The following is a 24,604-nucleotide window of genomic DNA, read 5'->3' as shown; positions in this document are numbered from 1 at the left end:
AGTACCATATTTGTAGCATCTCCATAGACTGGTCATCAGAGACCTTTGTCCCTTTGTCTTCCCACTTCACCAAGTCCCTAATCAAATCAATGAAGCTTTTAAACAGAAGACACTGTTCTTTATCTATTAAATCTATAAAGGAAGTGGACACATTCCTGTATCCAGTGCTTCAAAAAGTATTAGGGCTTCCCTGGTGGCGCAGTGGTTGAGAATCTGCCTGCTAATGCAGGAGACACGGGTTCGAGCCCTGGTCTGGGAGGATCCCACATGCCGCGGAGCAACTAGGCCCATGAGCCACAACTACCGAGCCTGTGCGTCTGGAGCCTGTGCTCTGCAGCAAGAGAGGCCACGATAGTGAGAGGCCCGCGCACGGCGATGAAGAGTGGCCCCCGCTTGCCACAACTAGAGAAAGCCCTCGCACAGAAACAAAGACCCAATACAGCAAAAATAAATTAATAAACTCCTACCCCCAATATCTTCTTAAAAAAAAAAAGTATTAAAATTTGTATGACCTTTGAACTAGTGACTCATTTCTAAGCATTTATTCCAAAGAAATTTTCAGATATATATATGTATATATATAGATAGATAGATAGATAGATAGATAGATATACACAAACGCACACACACACACCCAGCACATATATATGTATATATAGAGAGGTAATTTACAATTTTGGAGTTATTTATAATAGGGATAATTTGGAAACATTCTAAAGCATTCCATAGAAAGTCCAATGGAACTTTCTATGATGATGAAAATGTTCTATTTCTGTCCTGTCTAATACAGTAGTGGTTATTAGCATGTGGTTATTGAGCACTGGAAATGTTAGTATGGTTGTGGAACTGCATTTTAAATCTTATTTACTTTAAATTAATTTAAATTTAATTAGATATTTGTGACTACAGCCTACCACATTGGACAGTGCAGTTTTTAAACATCCTATGAAAGAAATTTGGTTAAATTATAATCCCTCCAGATCTGATATACAATATAGTCATTAAAAGTTATGTTATAGAATACTTGACATAGGTAAATATGAAATATCTAGAAAGATATTGAGAAAAAGAGAGAAAACAAATACCACAAGGATAGAAACCAAAGTGTTACCTGTGGTTTTTTACTGAATGTTTGTTTTTGTTTTGTTTACCTCTATTAATCTAAATTTGATAATGGACATGTATTACTTTTGAAGTAAGATTAAAAACATTTTTAAATAAGAAGATGCTATTTTCCACACCAAAATCTTAGAATACTGGAAAAAATAAATCACTGTTTGAGAATCGCCAGCCTTTGAAATGACCAGCAGTGTCTCACTGATGGCATCTTAATTATTAAAGTTATAACTCTTTCTCTTCATCATATGGTGTTGTGAAAACTAGATAGCCACATGAAAAAGAATGAAGTTGGGCCCTTACCTTTATTAGATACAAAACTTAACTCACAATGCACCCAAGACCCTAAATTTAAGGACCAAAACTATACAACTCTTAGAAGAGGGACAAATCTTCATGACCTTGGATTTGGGAGTGACTTCTTCAAAAGCATAGGCAACAATAGAAAAAATAGATCAATTGGATTTCATTAAAATTAGAAACTTTTGTGCATCAAAGGATATTGTCATGAGATTGAAAGACAACCCACAGAACAAGAGTTTATTTGCAAATAAATGAGAGTTAATATTTGCAAATCATATATCTGATAAGGGCTTAACATCCAGAATATATAAAGACCTTCTAAAACTCAACAGCAAAAAGACAGACACTCAATTAAAAAATGGGTAAAGGACTTGAATAGATATTTCTCCAAAGAAAATATTCAAATGGAAAATAAACACATGAAAAAAATGCTCAGCATTGTTAGTTATTAGGGGAATGCAATTAGAAGCATAATGAGATGTCACTTCACACCTACCAGGATGACTGTAATCAAAAGGACAGATAATGAGTGTTGGTGAGGATGTGTGGATAAATTGGAACCCTCTCACACCGCTAGTGGGAATGTAAAATGGTGTAGCCACTGTGAAAAACAGTTTGGTGGTTTCACAATAAGTTGAACATAGAATTCCATATGATCTAGCAGTTCAACTCCTAGGTATCTACCCAAAAGATTTGAAAGCAAGGACTCCAACAGATACTTGTATGCCAGTGTTCACAACAACATTATTTGCAATACCCAAACGTAGAAGCAACCAAAGTGTCCAAGAGATGGATAAACAAAATGTGGTATATACATTCAGTGGAATATTATTTGGCTATAAAAAGGAATAAAGTTCTGATACATGCTACAACATCGATGAACCTTGAAAATATTATGCTGAAATGAAAAACACCAGTTGCAAAAGGACAAATACTGTATAATTCCAGTTACATCAGATATCTAGAGTAGTCAAATTTACAGAGACAGAAAGTGGATTGGAGGTTACCAGGGGCTTGGGTGGGAGGAGAATGGAGAGTTATTGCTTAATAGGTACAGAGTTTCTATTTGGGGTGAAGAAAAAGTTTTGGAAATAATGACAATGTTTGTACCACATTATGAATGTAATTAATGCCACTGAATAGTACACTTAAAAAATGGTAAAAATAGTAATGTTCATGTTATATGTATTTTACCACAATAAAAAATTGCAGTAAAAAACAATTCTTTCATTCATACTTGTTTTTTCCCACAAAACAAATCAGATGACTTCTTTAGAGTATGTTCACTCTCAGCATTTATTAATTTTGAGACTGTTATAAAAAGAGCTATTCACTGGTTGTTTTGACAAGAGGTCTTTAAACTTCTAGGGGAGCTATCCTGATATCCCTTTAGCAGCTGCAGTCCTTTTAAATTGTCCAATTTATTCCTTTTAGTATTTTTGTATATTTCGTATCAGTTTCTGAAGAGTGTATCAAATTCCATTATTATCTTTGAGCAGTATACATCTGTCATAACTATAAATAGTCTGCAAAACAAACAGTGAATTGAACTGAAATTTAACAATTCAGCTTTGGCTAACTGTATTATAATTAGAGTAATGATAATGTCTGTGACATGCACACAGCAATCACAGAGAATAGTTATGGTAATTACCTTCAGGAAAAGTACTTGGCAACAGATAGAAAAGAATATAGTAAGCAACCTAGATTTAAAGGCACATCATTAATATCTTTTTTTTTTACTCTATTTTTTCACTAGTTTTCTAAGTACAACACTTAGCCTATGCCGTTTAATGACTTAAGTGAAGAAAATATAGGAAGTTTATCATTACTGATTAACTAAATTTTATACTACTGATTTAAAAACTGTGAAAGAAAAGCAAGAATGGGTATAATATTTGGAGTTAGAAGACTAATCCAGGCTTTCCTGCTTAATAATTTAGATAAGTTATTTAACCTCATGCCTTTGTTTCTTCATCTGTTCTAATTGTACTTATTTTAATAAGACAGTTGTGTGGGTCATATTTATGAGATAATAAATATATTTGAAAATGCTTCATAAACTATAACACATGATACAAATATTTTTATTCTAGAATTTCTTGTAAGAACACTTCAAGAATTAACTTCTTAGAAACCTGCCGTTAACTTCATGACATGCTAAGACAGATAATATGAACCATTGGTATTTAGTAATACTTTATAATGTGTTATCAATTTCTGAATTTCAAAAGGACCTTGGAGTGACATGGTTCATCAGATTTGACATCTAGGCAGGCATGGTTCAGTGGTTCAAATAAGAAAGTCAGACTGCTGGGTGATAAATTCCGTAGTTAACCAAGGATTGCAGGCGTCTGCTGTGTATTCATTTATTAAGCATATAAACTTCCACTGGACCTAGAGTCTAGAAGAGCTGGAGAGAGCCTGTCAGGCAGGACTGAGACTACATCCTGTAACCTAAGTAACCTGTAACTAAATCTCTAATCCCTAGCAATAATTAACATATCTAAAAACCATTTCCCCTAAACCGTGATGCCAAAGACTTTTGCCTTTTCCATCTTTTTCTCGTTATTTCACCTACTTTAATTTTGTTATGTTTTCTTTTCCTGCTCATTTATTAATCCTTAGATCTACGACATATCCCGAAATATATGTTTGAGACCAAAGTTGAGACCAAATATATGTTTGAGACCATGCTCCTAAGTACCATTTGTGTCCTTTGATCATTTCATACATTCTCTCTGAGTAAACTCCATTATGGCTCAAATACACTTTTATAAATCCCAATTTTATAACTCCCAAAGTTATATCCCCAACTTATCTCTCTCTGGATTTCCACATGTTTGTTATATCCATTTAGCTATCCAGCCAGTCCCTCAAATTCAGCATGCCCAAGATTCAGACTCCTTCCACTTTAAGCCATTTCCCCCTCTAGTATTCCCAGTTTCAGTGAAGAGCACCACTGTTCACTCATTTGCCCCAGCAAGAAATCTAGACATCATCCATGATTTCTCTTTCTCCATTCTTTCAGTAAACACCTGATAGATATCAAACCAAAAGAGTGTGGTAGAGTCAAGAAAAATTAGATTATTTTAAGATGTTAATAATAAGAGGTAGTTTCAGTTGAAGGGTAGAAGTTGATAAACCAAGAGGGGGATTCCTGGAAAGGAAGCAGAAGTGGTTAGTGTCCAGAGCTAGATGGAGTGCATAGAGTAGAGAAGGAACATTTCTTCCTCTTTAACAGGCAAAGGGAATAGATAAATTGATAGATGGGGGTATAGGAAGTTGAAAGATACATTTTTGGGGTGAATGATCTGTATTTTTTATGTGAATTTGAAGGCTTGGTTGTCTGCTGAGAGTAAGGAAGAAGGTAGAGCTGTAGAGGCCTTTTGAAGAAGAGATTTCAAAAATCTGCTTTAGGGAATGGGAAAGAGCACTAATCAAGGGGTCATAGAAAAGTTGACAAGCAATGCTGAGGTTCTCATTGGCGGTGAAAATTGTGAATTTGGGGATAATAGTAGAGTAGACTGACAGGTGGGCCGATGTTTTACTGGTTGCATGCAATAGGTGAACAGTGGCACGAGGATCCTGAATGGTTGGACAAGAGGATCACCTGTTGCTTCCTTTCCTAACCAGCCTGGACTGCATAGGATCCAAAATAGTGTGAGAATACGCGAGCACGTTTAGTCTTCTGTGTTACCTGTCCTACAGATCCCAATACTTGTATCAGTGTAGCCATGTACCTTTTGCATTCATCTACAGAGTCAGCTGAGGATTGCTGATGAAAATCATCAGTAACACAGGGTAAAGTCACTATAAATTTATAATTTCCAATTCTAACTGGATCACCCCTCACAACTCTAACTTTGATCAGTTTACTTTCTTATTCTTTACTCTGCTTAAGTCTTATGTATAAACCTCCTGTCCATCCTCATCTCTCTTTTGACTGTTTCTTTATTTTCAATTTCCTGGGCAGTTTTAGTTTAGGTGTGTCTTTAGTAAAAAGTATTTATATAGATTAATAAAATAAAACTTAAAAAAATTCCTGTGTGAGAGTCTCAGTTTATTTTAAAAGATGAGTTTAATTTGATTTGTTGATGTTACTGATAGGTTTGGGCTGATTCCAAATATCCTTTTTATTTTGTTTACTTGCTTTTGTAAAAACAGTTTTATTAAGGTAAAATTGACATAAACTGTATATAATAAAGTATACAATTTGACAAGCTTTAAAGTAAGTATACACTTATGAAAACCATCACCACAATCAAAATAATTAACATATCACCCCAAAAGATTTCCTCATACCCCTTTATGATATTTTCCTCACTCCCTTTCTCACTCCTTCCTCGAGCAACCACTGATCTGCTTTCTATCATTACAGATAGGTTTGTTGTATTCTCTACAACTTTATATAAATGCAATCCTTTATATGTACTTTTAATTTTTGTCTGGCTTCTTTCACTCAGCAGTATTATTTTGAGATTCATCCATGTTGTGTATATCCGTAGTTCCGAGTACAGTTCCACTTTGTGGAATACCACAATTTGTTTATCCATTCACCTGTTGATGGACATCTGGGTTATTTTCACTTTGGGGCTGTTACAAATAAAGTGCTTTGAACATTCACACACAAGCCTTCGAGTGGACATGTGTTCTTCTTTCTCAGGAGTAAATATCCAAGAACGGGATGTTTGTATCGTATGGTAGGTGTGTATATTTATCTTTTTAAGAAACTGCCAAGTTGTTTTCCAAAGTGGATGTACCATTTTACATTCCCATCAATAGTGTTCTTCCACATAATCACCAGTACGTGAAAAAGACTACTAAATATGTGAAATACCACATCCAGGACAAAAAGATATCCTAGAAAATTGGATACATATTTGAGGAGAGTGATTATGGTAAACTCCTACTGGACTAAATTTGAAGTATGTTGGAAATACGGCTGTCACTATAATGTTTAAATTATTGGTCTTAATATAGTCATTGTAATTAAAAAACATTATTTTTTATCCTCTGTCTTCTCTTTCTTCCACCTCCATCCTTCTCTTTTCTCTTTTGTTGCAGATCATACATCAGTTGGCGGGCTAGGAGACAGTTTTTATGAGTACTTACTAAAAGCATGGTTGATGTCAGATAAAACAGATCATGAGGCCAGAAAAATGTATGATGATGCTATTGAGGTAATTATTATCAGAACCTTTACCTAATTAACATATCGAATATATGATGTATTTGATAGAAATTGATGAGCATCTGTACATATTATATACATTCCTTAGAGTTTGTTAGTATTTTAATAGTCATATATTAAGTTTTTCTTTATTGTGGCACTTTAAAGAAATTGTTGAGGAATTTAGTGTAACATATTTATGTATGAAAATTTATCTTAATTACTTGTAGCTATTTTCTACAGAGACTGGAAAAGCTAACTTCACATACTTTTCCATAAACATTCCTTTTTTGAAATGACCCATTAAACCTACATGTTGAGAGCCTTATGGGTAAATAATAAGGACAAAACACTTTTATAGTACTTTTTACATGCCAGGAACTGTTCTGACCCCTGTTCTGACCCCTTTTACATATGTGAAATCATTTAATCTTCTCTACCATTTTGTACATGAGGACCTTAAGGTGCAGAGAGGTTAAGTAACTTGCTGAAGGTCGCATAGCTTAGTTAGTGATGGAGCCTGGAACTCGAGTCTAGATCCAAAGCCTATGCTCTTAACCACTATTCTGTATTGTTTTATATTTATGTAACCCCGTATCACAGTGTAAAAGTTTAAAATTGGAACAAGTTTCATTCTTGGAAACACTTATATGTGATACCTCCAAGTGGAAACTATGAAATAGAAAAGTGATTTAATTACTTTGTAAATTATTTGCTTTCTGATCTAGTATAAACCCCTATCCCTGTAATAATTTAATCACTTTTAAAAATTGTGTATTTTGTATGTAACACCATTTCTGACTCTAGTCAATCATCCATACTCAAAGTTACAGTTGTTTTGTATTTAAGTTAAACCAAGGATCTTATTACCCATTTATATCCTTACTTTTTGAGGAACTAATCTCTATAGTTGTTTATAAAAATGCACAGGAGTTGAACTAATATGTGGCATTATAGTGCTTCACCCATTGTAGGCATTCAATAAATGTTTCTTGAAGGAGTGTGTTGACTAAGAAATTGAACTAAATTGATGGGTAATCAGGAATCTCCACTTTAGTATGTGACTTCTAAAATTCTTTATGAAGACCTGTATTTTGAAAAGTTGTAGAATTTTATTCTGTTATTAAACTTTAAACCTAGAAATTTTTATGATGCAAGAAAAGTCATTATCTAGGAAGAATGTGATAATTTTAGAATTGCAATGTTGGAAACAGCCACCCTTAGTCATTCCCACTAGTCTGTGGGTTCCTTGAAGACAGACTAATTTGTTTATTATTGTCTAGTATGACCTGAAACAATAGGTATTCAGTAAGTATTTGATAAATGAATGACTGTATTTACTGTTTTTATTTTTGAGAAAGTGTGACATGTCATATACCACGTAATCATTTTTTCTTCATAGTTCGCTGCTTGTAATATTTTGAATCTAAAACCATTTTCTCTTGTTTTGCATAATGTTTCCTAAAGGAAAAAGAACATGATATTTGTCATTGCTTTTTAAAAAATTTATTTTTCTTATTATCTATTTTATACATATTAGTGTATATATATCAATCCCAATCTCCCAATTCATCCCACTCCCACCCCCCTGCCGCTTTCCCCCCTTGGTGTCCATACGTTTGTTCTCTACATCTATGTCTCGATTTCTGCCTTGCAAACTGGTTCATCTGTACTGTCATTGCTTTTTAAATCATATATTTTGAAAAGCATGATACCTGTTTTGAAAGTTAATCTCATAAATTAAAATTATTTTCCATGAATCATCTGCTATATATGTGTCCTAAAAACTTTCTATATTTGTATTCTGTGTCCTGTTTTTATTAGTTCTTAAGTCTAAAATGAGCACCTACTAAGTGTGTTTAAATAACCAGTTGGCTAACTTTCATTTTGAGACATGTATGCAGTTTTTGCGATGTTAATTATCTTCGATGACTGTTAATTCTGTTAGGAGACAGTATATACAAATTGTAAAATAAATGACGTGTGGTATGCACAGAAGAGATAGGAATGATTATGAATTTTAAGATCCATTCTAGTTTGAGATAAGTCATTTTTTTAATTTGTCTTTCTGAACTAATATATTTAAATTATTCCATCCTCATCTTACCTTCCTCTACACTTATGGCTACCCATATTCCTGGTTCCTACATCTTAGCTTTCTTTTTAAAAATTATGTAGTTATGGGTTTTATATTCTGATCAAGTTTATATTTAGTCTTTATTTAAAATAATGAAGAAAAATTATACCTTTTTAAAGGTCCCTTTGGAGCAAGAAATTAATGCCACTATTTATGAAGATTTGTTTAACAATTTTTAATAGAAGAGCAATAATATTACTCTTAACTGCCATTCAAAAATTTTTACATAAGTTGAACTCTTAGACATTTGTCTTAATTTTACTGAGAGAAGGGAGCCATACAAGAAATTTCAGGGGTCTGTAAGTGAATTGTTGGTAAAAAGTTTACCCACATGTTAGAAGTAGGGAGGTCCACAAAGATGAAAAACATTGGCCCTTTACTCAAAAAACTAATGTTTTCATTTGTACTTCATAGTACTATGGTTAAAATAAAACAACAATAAACATTTATAATCCAATGGTGGTCCCTTATTATTTTACTTATCAGCTACCCCTTCTTCCTCTAACAGGTCAAATACAATTATCAAAGAGTACCATTTATTTATAAAATGACTTAATAATTGAACAATTGTTGAATGCATACTACACTTATAGGGTTTGTGGAGTGTAAGATGATGAATAAGGCATAGTCCTTGTGTTTCTGTAGAACAAACATTATTGTGATAAAGAACATAGAATAAATTTTTCAAAAGCTGATTGTTATTGAGCTTGTCAGAAAACAGCCCACAATAAAAATGTGAATTGAGTCTTATTACTTTTTATTGTCAGGAAAGTATAGTATTTAATTATGTATAATAATTTCTACCAAAGAGAACTGAATTAATGCAATTCCTTATACTTTTACAAAGAAGTGCCTCTAAAGGTAGAGAATTATTCTTTAGCCCCTCTCAGCAAAGTCTAAGAACATGGTCCAAAGTTCTTAAACTATTTCATTTTTAAAATGAAATGTGATTGTTGGACTCTACTTCGTGTTATATTCAGGTTTAATGTAAAATATTTATCTTTCCATTCCCACTGCTTTAAGGAAAGTTGACATTTCAGAAGAAGTAAAATTGACATTGTCCCATGGCCTGTCTTAACCCTGGCACAGCATCCAAAACAAATGCCTAAGTCTGTGAAGTAAGGAACTAAGGAGTTAAGTTTGAACTTTCAACTGTTTTTCTAAGTTTTATAACATATAATGTATCTCACCTAATATGCCTTTTTAAAACACTTAGACAACATGTATAGTTACATGAAAAAGAAACCATTTTAACTGATTATCAAAATCACATTTTTCTGATTAACTTGGGTGTTTTCTTCCTATTCATTTTTTGTTGTTTGAAATAGAAAATAAACCGGTAGAGCCTCTGGGTTTTAACTTGTCATCCTGAACTCAGTTCACTGATTATTATGAATTTCATTTAGAGCAAGAAGAAAAAACCTGTAATATGGGTAGTGTTGTGTTGAAAGGTAATCTTGAGGCCAGTCTCCTGTCTCCCACCTTGTCTCATTATACTTGTGATTTGGATATTTGTTCAAGATGATGTGTAACTTGATTGCTCACTCCCAAACTTAATTATTGTAAATTAAGTCTTCCAGTTTGGGAAAGTTACAGCTTTGTAGAATTTCATATTACCAAGGTTTTGTGTGAGAAGGATGTAGTAAGTTTGAATACTAACACTTCTCCTCTAAAATTTTGAATATCTACTCTTTCTTATAGGCTATAGAAAAACATCTTATTAGGAAGTCTCGGGGAGGTCTTACCTTTATTGGAGAATGGAAGAACGGGCACTTGGAAAAGAAGATGGGGCATTTGGCCTGCTTTGCTGGGGGAATGTTTGTGCTAGGAGCAGATGGTTCTAGAATGGATCGAGCTGGACATTATTTAGAGCTAGGAGCGGAAATTGCACGTACATGTCATGAGTCATATGACAGAACTGGTAAGAATATTAATAATGCTAATTACTTAGTCTAAAATAATTTCTAAGATAAAAATATGTCCAGGAATTAGAAGGGAAATAAATAGGCAGTTTTTACTTCAAAATAATTTATTCTAACACAGTAAATTTTCTTAAAAACATGAATTTTAATTCTGAAAATAATGTTCCTGCATCTTTCTAAATTATTATTCTGAATTCTGTTTTTGTTAATAAAGATTTTGAAGAAGTTGTTTTAAAGACAATAGGTAGGGCTTTTAGGGATGTATGGGCTAACGTTGTTTATTTTAATATAGAAGAATCCATTTCATCCATTTATTTCAGCTTCTGTAAAATCAGTTGCTTAAAAGAATACAGAGTTGATTTAGGTTACACGCCTTGCCAATAAAGATATTAGTTATATTGAGTATGTATATAACTGTATGTTATATGTATAATTGGTATGTAGATAACTAGTAGTTTGTCTCTTGGTCAGTTCACCAATAATTTTAATTTGTTTGTGCCTTTAAAAAGAACCTGTTATGTTGCTTTAGGCAAGTATGTGATATTTCTGGGCTTCAGTGTCCTTACCTAAAAAAATGAGACGATTCTCAGTTTTACAGGTGACAAAAATTGGTTCCTGGGGGCAAAAAATATCTTTAAATATAAAGCATACACACACACACACACACACACACACACACACACACAGTCATAGATAGATAAACAGTATATATTTGTTAATAATATTTCATGGAAGGAGAAGGCAATTAGGTTTAAATAAAAGCCTGGAGAATAGGGTTGAGAAACACTGGACTAGGTCTTCCAAGTTTTTCTCTGGCTTTAAAAATGTATTTTTTTAAAATTATTATTATTATTGTTATTTTATTTATTTTTGGCTGCGTTGGGTCTTCGTTGCTGCGCTTGGGCTTAGTTGCTCCGTGGCATATGGGATCTTCCCGGACCAGAGCTTGAACCTATGTCCCCTGCATTGGCAGGTGGATTCTTAACCACTGCTCCACCAGGGAAATCCCAAAAATGTATGTTTCTATATGAAATAATGGAAAATGAGTTCCCTGAAAAACTAAAAACTAGAAATTTCTGATTGTGATTTCAGAAGTTGAATTGTTGTTTTAGTTAAATAACTGAATTTATGTTTTAGGGTTAATTTATCATCAGGTACCATGAAACAAATATGGTTGGCTTAATATTTATCCTAGTTCATAAATCTGTCAAGTTATTTTTATATAATGAAGAATTGAATTTGTGGTGAAATTGACCCTTCAGCTCTCTCAGTAACCAAATCAAGGATTCCATTTCGTGACAAAATATAACTAAGTCAAAGGGACATTGAAGCAGATGTTATTTTGTGGTGGTTTAAGTTAGTATATAATACATCTAAAGTCTGTTATCTGAGTTACAAATAGAAGTTAAAATATATTGTCATGATGTCGGTATAGAATATCAAATATATACTTAAAGCTGAAATTAGTAAAACATTGAGGACCAGAGTGGATATTAAGTGTTTGTACTAGGACTCATGATAATAAGACTTGTTGTTATGCAGCTTTTGACCACAAATCAAATACTAGATCTAAAATAGTAGCATTTCATGCAACAGATGTATTAAAATATGGTATATTATGGTTATTATATTAATCATTCACTCCATTAAACATGGAGCACATATTATGTGCCAGGCGTTAATGCTGGATTCTTACAGGTTGAAGTGTGAACAAGATATCTTCCCTGCCTTTGAGAAATTCATAGAATACCAGAGTTACGAAAGGATGCCCTATATTTCTGACTTTCACATTTCATACTGATATGAAACACTGATATTATGAAAAGAACATGTGAACTAGGATGCAAAAAGCCCCTGTTTCACTATTTATTATCTATGAGCTTTAGGCAAATCATTTAGCCTTCCTAAAGCCTCAGTTGCTCCATCTGCAAAAAGTTGGGGTAATAATACCTACGCTGTCTTCCTCAGAATGTTGTGAGTACAAATGAAAAATTTTAAAATGCAGTCTCTGGTTGTTGCCGTCATGCTTGTTCTGACATCATTTTCACATTGCCAGTCAATGAACCTGTGACCCTCTTTGCCATCGTATGCCCCAAAAGATTACTATTTGGTTTGTATCCTATATTTTCACATCTTTCACTGTTTTTACTTATCTTTAATCTCACCTTAGATCCTTTAATTAAGAAGTACAATTCTAGTTTTGCTTACTTCCTACCATTACATCTTCTGCTGTATTTTCTTATAGCTAGGCTATAATTTTTGGCAACCTTGTTTAAAAATATATTCACTTCTTAGCAGTTATTTGGGCTAAATTCATACAATAATTACTGCCTTGGGATTGTACTTCAGTTTGTTGGAATTATAATTAACATTATTTCAAAATCTGGTATTCTTCATATATTCCACTTACTGATAAACATGGCCTGCTGCTTAATACTTAGCTGGGTTTGTAGGAAATGTTGCTGAATCTTTTCATGAGACTGAGCAGTAACTTACTGGTAGTTAAACATTATTATCTCTACATGGGAAGCTAGTTTGATACATTGTTTTAGTTTATTCTGAGGTAAAATGCAAAATTAATGCCAAACCAGATCTTAGACTTCCAAAATATAGTACCTTCTTGATCTGGGTTTCTAGATTAAAAAAAAAAAATTGCTGAACATCATTAAAATAATGATTATTATATAACTTAATTTATTTCATATTGAAATTGGATAACACCTTTCTTAGACTATGTGCTATCGCATTTTGGGGGGAAATTTAATCTCTTTAGATACATATAACATGTCCAATGGACAAAACATCCATTGAACATGGAGTAATGGACATATTTTAAGAGTTTCTACAACTATTTTTTCCTTAAGAGAAGTTAATAGGAGGGAAGGATACAGGAAAATAGTTTAAGTTCTTCCCTTACTATTAGCCCATTCAAACTGTATTCAGATTGCCTGTCCCAGATATTCCTCATGCTTTTTAGCTTTTGTTGAATTTCTTTTGTTGACTTGAGTGTACTTATTTTTCCATCTCTACAGATTCTGCCTGTCTTGGAGGACTCAGGAATATTTTTTTTCCCATGACTTTACGGACTAATCTGTACCTTCTTTAAAATTATCTTTTATTTTCTTACAACTGACTTTTAGCACATTTGATATTTTACTTCAATTGTTTTCTTTGTGCATGTCTCTTTTCTTTACCTACATTATATGATTTTTGCATCCTCTAGAGTTCTTTTTACCTAGACACTAAATTATTTATGATTTTGACTCAATTTTTACTTGTTGGATTAGTTATTTTCCTTTTAGAAATGATATATCAAATATAAGTGGGAAATTTAAGACAGGGAGTAGAAATTAAGTGCAAGGTAGAATGTTATGAAATTATTTTTTTATAGCATTGCATAGACAAAAGAGCACCTAAGAAATAATGCCCTCAGAAACATGAAAGCAATGATTTGACAAAAATAATGGATGTGGTATGTAATATATTACATATCACATACCAATGGTATGTGGTATGTATATGTTACATGCTGCATACCAATGGATGTGGCTTGTATGGTTTTTACTCACCAGCTCCTCACAGAACAAATATGTTATCTTTCTGGTGTGTTTTATTTGTGAAGTTATGAATGACTGATCAGTGAAATAAAATTTTTAGTAAGAAGTCTAAAATATTAGTTCCATGCAGCCAATTTCTACTTCAATTCAGGTGATAATATCATTATAATTACAGAAGTTATTATCTAATTTAGAGTTAGCCTTAAGAGTATCATTTGAAAACTCTGTATGATCAATTAACACTCATAGTCTTTGAGAAAAGAAAAACAAGAAATCCAGACAAAATGACTTATCTTACTATTTATTGGATTACCATCATCTCAGTGCTTATGATGTTTGACTTTTATTATTTTAAAAACATTTATTAAATGACAAATAATATTTGATTGTATGCCAGACCTTGTCAATAAGCTGAGTAGAAGTTTTCTTACAAAACATTGATAATTTCTTAGTTAGTCCTAACCTCAAATCCCATTGAGGAGGTGGTCAGAGCTGTATGAGCACACATAAAGTTTAGCATGTAATTTCAGAGGCTTCTTTGTCACACATTAATCTCCCTCTTCCAAAGCCTACCGTAGAGTTCATGATCCTCAGGTTAAAAACCCCTGCTTAAGTTCTGCTTTAGTTCTCCAAGACTTAGCAGTAAACAAACTGTGAGTATTAACTCTTCTGGATCACACGCCTTGCTTTTAATAGAGCTATCTACCATCACTATAGTGTTTCTGATTTTGTGTTTTTTCTTGGGGTTGGGGAGTGGTACGAAATGCTTTATTTTCACCTCCTTTGAATTGTGATTATTCGGAGTTTATGGCATCACCCTTGTAATGCTGAAATTTGGCTGCTGCAACACATGTCATGCCAACAACTATGGCATGATTTTGTTTATGGTATAGTTCTTACTCTCCCTTTTCTGAGAAAATATAAAAATGTCCAGCATTTCTTGAAAGAGGCAAGAGACTTTGAAACTGTTTGCCACTGGTACAAACTAGTAAAAAGAAAGAAAGATGGCAGCTGAGAGTGGTAATTGTGTGTGACTCCAGCACCCCAGTGGAGGATGGTTTTATATTGCCAGGTTTAGGGTGCTGGGTGTGATTAGAAAGAGGTTCTTAAAAAGCCTTTCATGTAGTGCTGTGTTCCAGCCTGAATGGAAGTCATATCATTTAAGGAGTATTATGTAATGTTGAAATATATGTGTTATGGCCATGTTTTAAAAAATTTTTTATTTTTATTTAACTATAGTTGATATACAATATTGTGTTAGTTTCAGGTGTTTATTCAAACTGATAAATAGGCAATTTACTGATGAAATTCTTAGTGGTTGGCGTTTTGAACCTCTTCCTAGCTGTATATACAGAAGCTATAGGCAAAGAGAGATGATTTTTAAAACTGGGTTAAGTTTTAAAAATGTATTGTTTCTTACTGTGGTATACTTTAAAAGGTTAGGGACTAACTAAATCTAATTCAAAATCTGAGCTCTAAAATGTTTTCTTATATGTATGTGTTATATTAAAAGGACTTTTAAATTGTCTTGACTTTTAAAAAAATTACTGTGCACAATACGGTTACCTGTCTCATTTGATTTTGGACCAAAACAGAATATGTAATGTGTTTATGTCTAGCTTGACATTTGTTTCCAAAGGATTACTAGACTTTTGTCAGTTTAGTTAGATATAGCAGTATGTTGATGTACATTATTTACGAGAAATATTTCACGTTAGAATAATAGGAATATTTATAAGAAAATCAAATGCGGATCTTTTAAAATCACTGATTTTGCAAAACAGCAACAATAAAAATAAGACAAACAACAAAACAACTTTACTTCATGCTGCATTCTTTCAGGGGGGAGGAAAAAACTCTGGCAAACAAACACAAATGGTTTATTCTGTTCATTTATTTCTTTTGTCATGTTACAGCATTAAAGCTAGGTCCTGAATCATTCAAGTTTGATGGTGCAGTCGAGGCTGTGGCAGTTCGGCAGGCTGAAAAGTATTACATCCTACGTCCAGAAGTAATTGAAACCTATTGGTACCTGTGGCGATTCACTCACGATCCAAGATATAGGGAGTGGGGCTGGGAAGCAGCACTGGTAAATAAGCCGATATTTCATTTAATGTGCAAGAGTGTTCAATTAAGCCTCCTGTAGTGCCATGTATCCTCATCCATGTTACCTCATGTTCAGTAACTATAGGGCTACTTTCATTTTTTTTTTGATGGAAAAACTGTTAGTTTGTTTCTTAAGCAGTAGAAGTAAACCTTAAAATCCAGTTTAGTTTTCTGTTAGAACTATTTTCCTCCTAGTATTCACTCATTATTCTTACTGAATAACTAAAGGAGTCATTTAAATGGCAGTTTTTCACTATGATTATAAAATTTCTATACTTGCCTATTAATGCTTAACCTCTGGGGGGAAAATAAAATCATTGTGAAATTGCCCAGATTCACAGCCTGGGTAGATTAACCCCCATTCACTTCAGCTTGTGTTCAGAGTAATTCCTTAGTGGCACCATAAGAAGGACTAGTGAATTGTTAAAAATTTTCTACATTGAAAGACAAAAAAACCCCAACACACTCTCTCTCTTTCTCTCTCCATATACACACACACACACACACACACACACACACACACACACACACACGTGTGTGTGTGTATTTGTAATGAGGAATTTTTAATGGTTAGTAAAGTAAGCAAATTGTTTACTCATAAAATGCTAGCCTTTCAGAGAATTCCATTGTCATCAGTACCTGGGAGGAAGAGAAATCATTAGAGTTTTCATGAAAGTATAGCTTATCACTGGGAGTGAGGAGGTGTTTTATTCTCTAAGACATACTAATTATGATAAATAGTACTAATTATGATGGATATTCAAATTGTTTAGCTTAAACTTGCAATCTAGATAGAATGAGGACATTCTAGGTGAGGTAAGTAGTGTTAGTAAATTGCTCAGACAAGAATGTGCATGATGTGTTTTAGGGCAGAATATAGACCAATTTATGTAAAAAGGTTACACAGGGGCAACTCCAGAGAGAGAAGTTTGGAGCCATTATGTAGATGGTCTTACATGCCAGATCAAGGCATGAATACTTTACTCAGTGCTTCAGGAATAACACACACATACTTAGTTTTCTCAGTTACTATATAAGTGTTTCTTATTTGGCAGGTGGGGATTAAAAGTCCTTTGCCTGTCTAAAAAGCCCCTCAGGTCTTCTTTTTCTTCACCATCTCCTACCCACCAGAGCTCCCCTGACTTTAAGAATCCGTTATGGGACTACTAAAGGTTTTTGAAAGGGGAAGGAACTACTGAAGACTTTTTAGTGGGGAGTAACAAAACAAAAGGATCTGATTATAATCTGCAAATTGGTGGGTTTTGGAGACCACTGCGATAATCTAGGAATAATGTGATAAAGACGAACTAAGGTGAGGACACTTATGTGTTGTCATTCAGACATAGTTGGTCCTTATGGAGTTTAACAATAAGAGAATATTAATGGAAACAAGGCAGTTATGAATACAGAGCAGGAACAGATGAAGCATTTATTGTTGCTGCTTTTCTCTGACTACCTGTGTCCAAAATTGGAAACACAGCTGCTAGTGAAACTCTCTGTGCAGGAGGATCCTGCTGCAGTTGAGAGATAGACAAAATGTTGGCACAGTGGTTTGGGAATAAGACACACACACACACTTCTGTTGTGTAGCAATGGCTTTTACTAACGCTTACATATATCAAGCAATATTTTATATAGGGGAAATAGGTAAAGTAATCCTGCAATGAATATGACTTGAAAGCCCACTAATATTTAATGCTTCTTATTTAGACGAATATGGGAGATATATCTGAATCATGTGGGGCAGGGAGGTGAGGGATGGTGGCAGAAATGCATCTTGTCATTGAGAAACACTAAAGGATAATTTATCCTTTTCCTAAGGTTCTTTTTTTTCCTGTGCGCCTTCTTAAAGGTTTGACAAGCTCAAACTTTAACCCATATCTGTCCATATTTGAATTACAGAGTTAAAATTATGCTTCTATAGCCTATATGGACACACACAAACTCTGAAGAACAAAAACTGAAATAATTATACTTAAAATTCAAGTTTCAAAAGTATGACATGATGAGAAGGGGGTGCAGTGTGGAGACAAAAGAGAAGAACTCACATCTTAAATAGAATTTTCCTTCTTGCCCACCACTGGCTCCCATGTTGGGTTTAAAGAAAGAAAAGGGAAGACAAGCTGGAATAGAATAGTGGTATCTCATGTCTTCTGTAGCTTTAACTATTCCAATTTACATCTTCAGATTTCCAAACTTGAATATGTTATGCATGAAAACGTGCCTTTAAGAAGTGTCTCTAAATGGCTTAAAGATTAGTCATGCCTCCCTGATACTTTCACAGTATCCTTAAACTGCTCCGATGTTCTACAGTGGTAAAGATGCATGATCGTTGTGAAGAATATGTGTTTAAAAACGTATTCATGTAAATTGATACAGGCAGTGTGGAGAACAGTAAGGAGGTACCTTAAAAAACTAAAAGTAGAACTACCATATGACCCAGCAATCCCACTACTGAGCATATACCCTGAGAAAACCATAATTCAAAAGGAGACATGTACCACAATGTTCATCACAGCACTGTTTACAATAGCCAGGACATGGAAGCAACCTAAGTGTCCGTTGACAGATGAATGGATAAAGAAGATGTGGCACATATATACAATGGAATATTACTCAGCCATAAAAAGAAACGAAATTGAGTTATTTGTAGTAAGGTGGATGGACCTAGAGTCTGTCACACAGAGTGAAGTAAGTCAGAAAGAGAAAAACAAATACTATATGCTAACACATATATATGGAATCTAAAAAAAAAAAAAGTTTCTGAAGAACCTAAGGGCAGGACAGGAATAAAGACACAGACGTAGAGAATGGACTTGAGGATATGGGGAGGGGGATGGGTAAGCTGGAACGAAGTGAGAGAGTGGCATGGACATATATACACTACCAAACGTAAAATAGATAGCTAGTGGGAAGCAGCCACATAGCACAGGGAGATCAGCTCGGTGCTTTGTGACCACCTAGAGGGGTGGGATAGGGAGGGTGGAGGGAGATGCAAGAGGGAGGGGATATGGGATGTAGGTATACATATAGCTGGTTCACTTTGTTATAAAGCAGAAACTAACACACCATTGTAAAGCAACTCCAATAAAGATGTAAAAAATAAAAATGTTTAAAATACTTAGAGAAAAGTACCAACCCTTTGGTAAGGAGACTTTATAAACCAAGCTGTAATCAAAATGGAACTATATAAAAATTAACAATTTGATTAAATAAACACTTTTAGTGTTAATTAGCTTTTCATTAGAAAGGAGGAAGACCAGACAAGTAAAATCTTATTCTGAAACTGTCAAATTCTCATAGAGATCTCTGTAAACTTTTGACTGTGGTTCCTTAACTTGTCCTTCCAAGTTTGAAACTCTATGGAATTGACTCTTTTGTCTCATCTCTTTTACAGGCTATTGAAAAGTATTGCCGAGTCACTGGTGGATTTTCTGGCGTGAAAGATGTATATTCCTCTACTCCTACACATGATGATGTACAGCAGAGCTTCTTTCTTGCTGAAACATTAAAGTAAGTAGATGCCTTAAAAATTTTTTTTTAATTGTAGGCGGGTTTTGCTCTGTGGTCACTACATGATGAATTATGACTATGTGATGTTACACTATATTTTATTACAAAAATCTTTCTATGTAATTGTGTCTTCAATTTTTAGCTACATCTCATGAAGGCATTTTGTCAAATAAGAGTACCTTTATTTTGTATTTAGCTCTTTACTATGCATTAGAATCACGTAGAAGACTTCGTAAAATACAGATTACTGGGCCATGCCCAGTTTCTGATTCAGTAGATCTAGGGTGGACCCTAAGAATTTACATTCTGACAAACTCCCAGGTGGTACGGATGATGCTGGTCCTGGGATCACACCTCAACTCCCTGTTATAGCTAATGAAATCTGTTAGGAACAATCATAAGAGTTTTGATGGTTACTAGAGGGTGTATGACCATAGCCACCCATCCTCCCAATGAGGTTTCCTGTAAAGAAATCTGTATAAAGGGAATAATTGAAAAGAAAAAAGACAGCTTTATTATTTGGGCTTATAGTCAGAATCCCAGGCAGAATTATACAAACTTTCCTGGAAGAAGGTGGAGACCTTAAATATGTCCACTTCCCAAAACCCCTGCAAAGTAAGGTCCTTAATACCTTCTTTTAAATTTCACATTTCTATTTCCAGTCAGTCTCTACTTGAATACCTCATAAACTGTCACTACATTTGTCCCAAAAAATATTATTTCCAGACATTGTTCAGGTTATTTGAGGATATATCAGTAGGCAAAAGGGAAAAAAATTCTCAGTCTCTTGGACTTTACATTCTAGTATACTTCTGGCTTACATTCTGGTGTATCATGGTTTAAATGTACATGTCTCAGACTACGTTTCTTACCCTAAATGGCAATCTTACTCCAATTTTTCTTTTATTATCCCTCACATTTTTATTTTCCTATCTTCTCAGCTTGTACGTTATGGTTATTTCTTTTTTTCTCATTCTAATATATCACTTTCTTGTTATATCATTTCTTTATTTTGCCCCCTCGTTTCCATATCTGTAGTTGACCCTAGACCAAACCCTTATTTTGCTGAGATGGTTTAGTCAGTTCCCTCCCTCCAGTCATTTCTTGTATTTGTTTATCCTGTGTCATTAGGCTTGAGACTGTACGAGATAGTTGAAAGAGCACTGGACTGGAAGCTAAAACTGCAGGAGCTTTAGTTATACACTTGCTACAACCTAGCTGAAGGAACATGTCAAAATAAAACTTCCTTGCTTTCAGTTTTCATAGTTGTCAGCTGTGGAATTTGACCCAAATTATGTAAGATCTCTCTCTCCTTTAAAATTTTTTTTACTGTTTTTTAAGCCCAGAAAAATCGTAAGAATAGTACAATGGTTGTATCTTTCACCTAGAGTTACCTTTTGTTAATTTTTGCTGCATTCCCATACCCCCATGTATATGTATACATAGACACAGTTCTACTTGTTTGCTTATTTATTTATTTGCTTTATAATTTGAGAGTTACCAGCATTCTGTTATTTACCCAGGAATTTTTAGGAAAAGGGCATAATCTTACACAATCACAATACGGTTATCACGTTTGTGAAACTTAACATTCATACAGTACTGCTGCTTAGTATGTAGTCCATTTTCAAATTTCTCAATTGTTCTAATAATGTACTTTATAATTTTTTTTTAACCCCAACCCAGGGTCCAATAAAGGATCAATTGTTGCATTTACTTCTCATGTTTCTTAGTCTACTTTAACCTAGAACAAAGTTTCCTTATTCTTCTTTTGTCTTTTATGACATTGACATTAAGTATTCAGGCTAGTTGTTTTGAAGAATGTCCCTCAATTTAGATATTTGTGATTGTTTCCTTATGATCAGATTTAGGTTAAACATTTTTGGCATGAATATTATATAGATGATGTGGCCTCATTTCATCTCATAAAGAGGCACATGATAACGGTTTAACTCATTGATGATTTTAAATTTGATCATAGGGTTAGATTTGATTATAAGGTCATGTAAAGAATCTTTTTTCTTTTTGTAATAAGTGATCTGTGGAGTGATAACTTTGAGACTGTGTGAATATCCTTTTTCCAACAGTCTTTCTCACTCAGTGTTATTAGCATCTTTCCTGAGCATCTTCCCTGAATTGAATATTACTACAGTAGAGGTAAAATGCTGATTTTGAGGCCTCCTCTAGTCTTAGAAATTACTTGATTTTCAACATTCATATACCATTTTCTTCATGTCACTCTTCTCCTGCTCAAAAGCTCCAATGGCTCATTCATCTCTAGCTTCATTTCTCACGTCTTTTCTTTATATATTCTATCCTTAAACCATGTTAATCTATCTGTTTATATATCTACCCATCTATAATTTGTTCTTTTGAATTTCATTGTCTATTTGATATTTCTTTGGCTCTGGCAGGAATGTCTTTATTCTTTCTATCAGTTAATGCCCCTCTCTAAATAAAGTTCAGATCTTACCTCTTGCAGGTTGGCTTTCATAATTAATTCTCAAATGCCTCCTCAGTACACACCTTGAGCACTTTAGCACATGGACTAGGGCTGCAAATACACATGTGCCGTGCTGCTTTTCCCCTTGTAGTATATGGGATATCACCAGTTGACCTTGGCACTTTTCCCTGCCAAGTTCAAGTTCAGGAAGAATCCTTCTCAATGCAGTACTCTAGGTAACCAGTTATATATATACACACACACAAATACATTTGGATAAATAAAAGTAGAAAAAGTCAAAGGAGGAATCATACAGGTATTTATAACAAAACCTAGGCTAAGAAAATTATCACAGTTGAGCACTACATTCATTTCACCTCAGCTCAATTGTTGCATGTTTATTTGAAGGTCTGATAAATTGAGAAAAGTGGGCATGTTGAGGATATATTTCAGTCAGTTTTTCTTGAGTTCATTTATGTCAGATATTAAATGGCTAAGAAAAATCACAGGTTAGTTGGAAACATAGTCTTCTTAATGAATTTATTATTAAAAGAAAAGAGAAATACATAAAATTAAGACCAAGTTTACCACCATGGTGTGTCTGCTTTCAGTGGTATCAGAATCTCCAGGGCAGAAGTTGTTTTGCGTGTGTGCACCTGTCTGTGTATCTTGCTTGTGTGCTTTTTCCCCCTTCCTATCTTAAAATTCAAAATTTGAATATAATGGCAAAATTCTGGAAAACTATATATATAAGAATATGTCAATACTTTTATATAGTGAAAGCTATGGAAAAAGATGTACATGGATGTTTATTGAAGTTATAAAAATAAAGAGTTACTATATGTTCAATATTAGTTGAAAGGTTAAATAAATTATGACACATCCACAGCGGGTATTATGGAACCAATAGCAATTATAGACTCATCACAGTATAATGTTAAGTGAGCTATTAAGTGCATATATACATATATAGATGCACATCTTAATAGTATTTCAATAACATCAAAATGTATACTGTGATTTAGCTTAATTGGTGGTATTCTTTTAAATCCATTCCTGGTTTTGCTTTTGTAATCAGGTAAAACATTTTTTTAAATAAGTTAAACTGCAGTCACATTTTCCTGTCTCAAATTCATTTGCTGTCTTTGTGCCTAGAATCAAAAGACATTTTTTGAGCTGCAAAAAAATTTAGAGATCCAACATACACCACTGCAATGCATTCCTCCCCTCTACACATAGACATTCCCAATGCTAAAAAATCTCTTTACAACATGCAGAATATTTTGTCATAAAGTCTTTTGTTAATCTCTAGTTTTTTGTTAATCTCTAGTTAACAGGCAGCTCACTGCCTCATAAGGCTAACCCATTACATTGTTCAGAAGCTTTCATTGTTAGAAATATCTTTCTTATATTGAGTTAAAATCTGCTTCACTATGCGTTCCATTCAGTGATCCATACTTTACCATTTGGAAATACGGAGTCTTCTACATGGATGTTAACTAAAAATACTTGTATTTATCAGGCTAAAGGTGACAAGTTTCTGTACTATTTCTTTCCGATACCAGTCTGGTTGACTTCTCTAGAGATGATTCCATGGTTTTCTAGACTGAACACTGCATTTAAGATGTGAATAAACCAGTGCAGAGTACCAATTGCTAATTTGGTCTTTATACCTTCATCAAAGCAAGATACTATTATTGTATTCTGTTTTCTGGTAGCCCTGTCAATATAGCTTGAAATTTTGATATAGGTCTTTTTTTTTTTTTTAACATGAACTAAGATAATTATTTTCTATCTTACATTGGTATGATTAGCTTTTATGAAATTTATTACATTTTACCTTTATCCATTATTAAATCTTATTTTGTTAGATTTAACATATTCTAATTTATTGAAATTTTTTTGAACTCTTGAGTTTTTCATTTAATGTATTAGCTATTCTACCTTTGTGTCACTTACAGATTTAATAGGTATGCCTTTTCTGTATATACCCAAGTTAATCAAACATTAAAGACATCTAACCTATGTATTCTTAACCAGTTCATACTTATCTATCTTTTCCCAACTCTTTCCCTTAATAGCTGTGTGACGTTGGACAAGTTACTTAATTTCTCTACCTCAGTTTCATCATCCGTAAAAGAGGAATTACTAATAGTATCATCTCAAGGGCTTGTTATGGGGATTAATATAGCGAAGCCCTTAGAATTATACCTGGCACAAAATACAAGATAGCAGGTATAAAGTCACTATAGGACAGTAGGGCTGGGAGATGGGGAAAAAAGGTAGACGTGAAGCAATGGAGGACAAGGACAAACTAGAACTCACAAGGACCAA

General features: G+C 33.7%; 1 protein-coding gene across 2 annotated transcripts in view; it reads left to right on the top strand.

The window, feature by feature from the left end:
* The window catches only part of MAN1A2 (mannosidase alpha class 1A member 2), a 162,477-nt gene that overhangs the window by 110,921 nt on the left and 26,952 nt on the right, over positions 1-24,604 (top strand). For both annotated transcript variants that reach the window (XM_082663946.1, XM_082663947.1), the window contains exons 9-12: positions 6,487-6,602; positions 10,431-10,650; positions 16,125-16,297; positions 19,712-19,827. In XM_082663946.1, the coding sequence (XP_082520072.1) occupies positions 6,487-6,602; positions 10,431-10,650; positions 16,125-16,297; positions 19,712-19,827 (625 nt within the window). The remainder of the gene's footprint in view (positions 1-6,486; positions 6,603-10,430; positions 10,651-16,124; positions 16,298-19,711; positions 19,828-24,604) is intronic.

This window comes from Grampus griseus (assembly GCF_964374135.1).
Source record: "Grampus griseus genome assembly, chromosome: 1".
NCBI lineage: Eukaryota > Metazoa > Chordata > Mammalia > Artiodactyla > Delphinidae > Grampus > Grampus griseus.
Note: the sequence above shows the minus strand (reverse complement) of the source record. Positions and strands in the feature narration are given on the sequence as shown.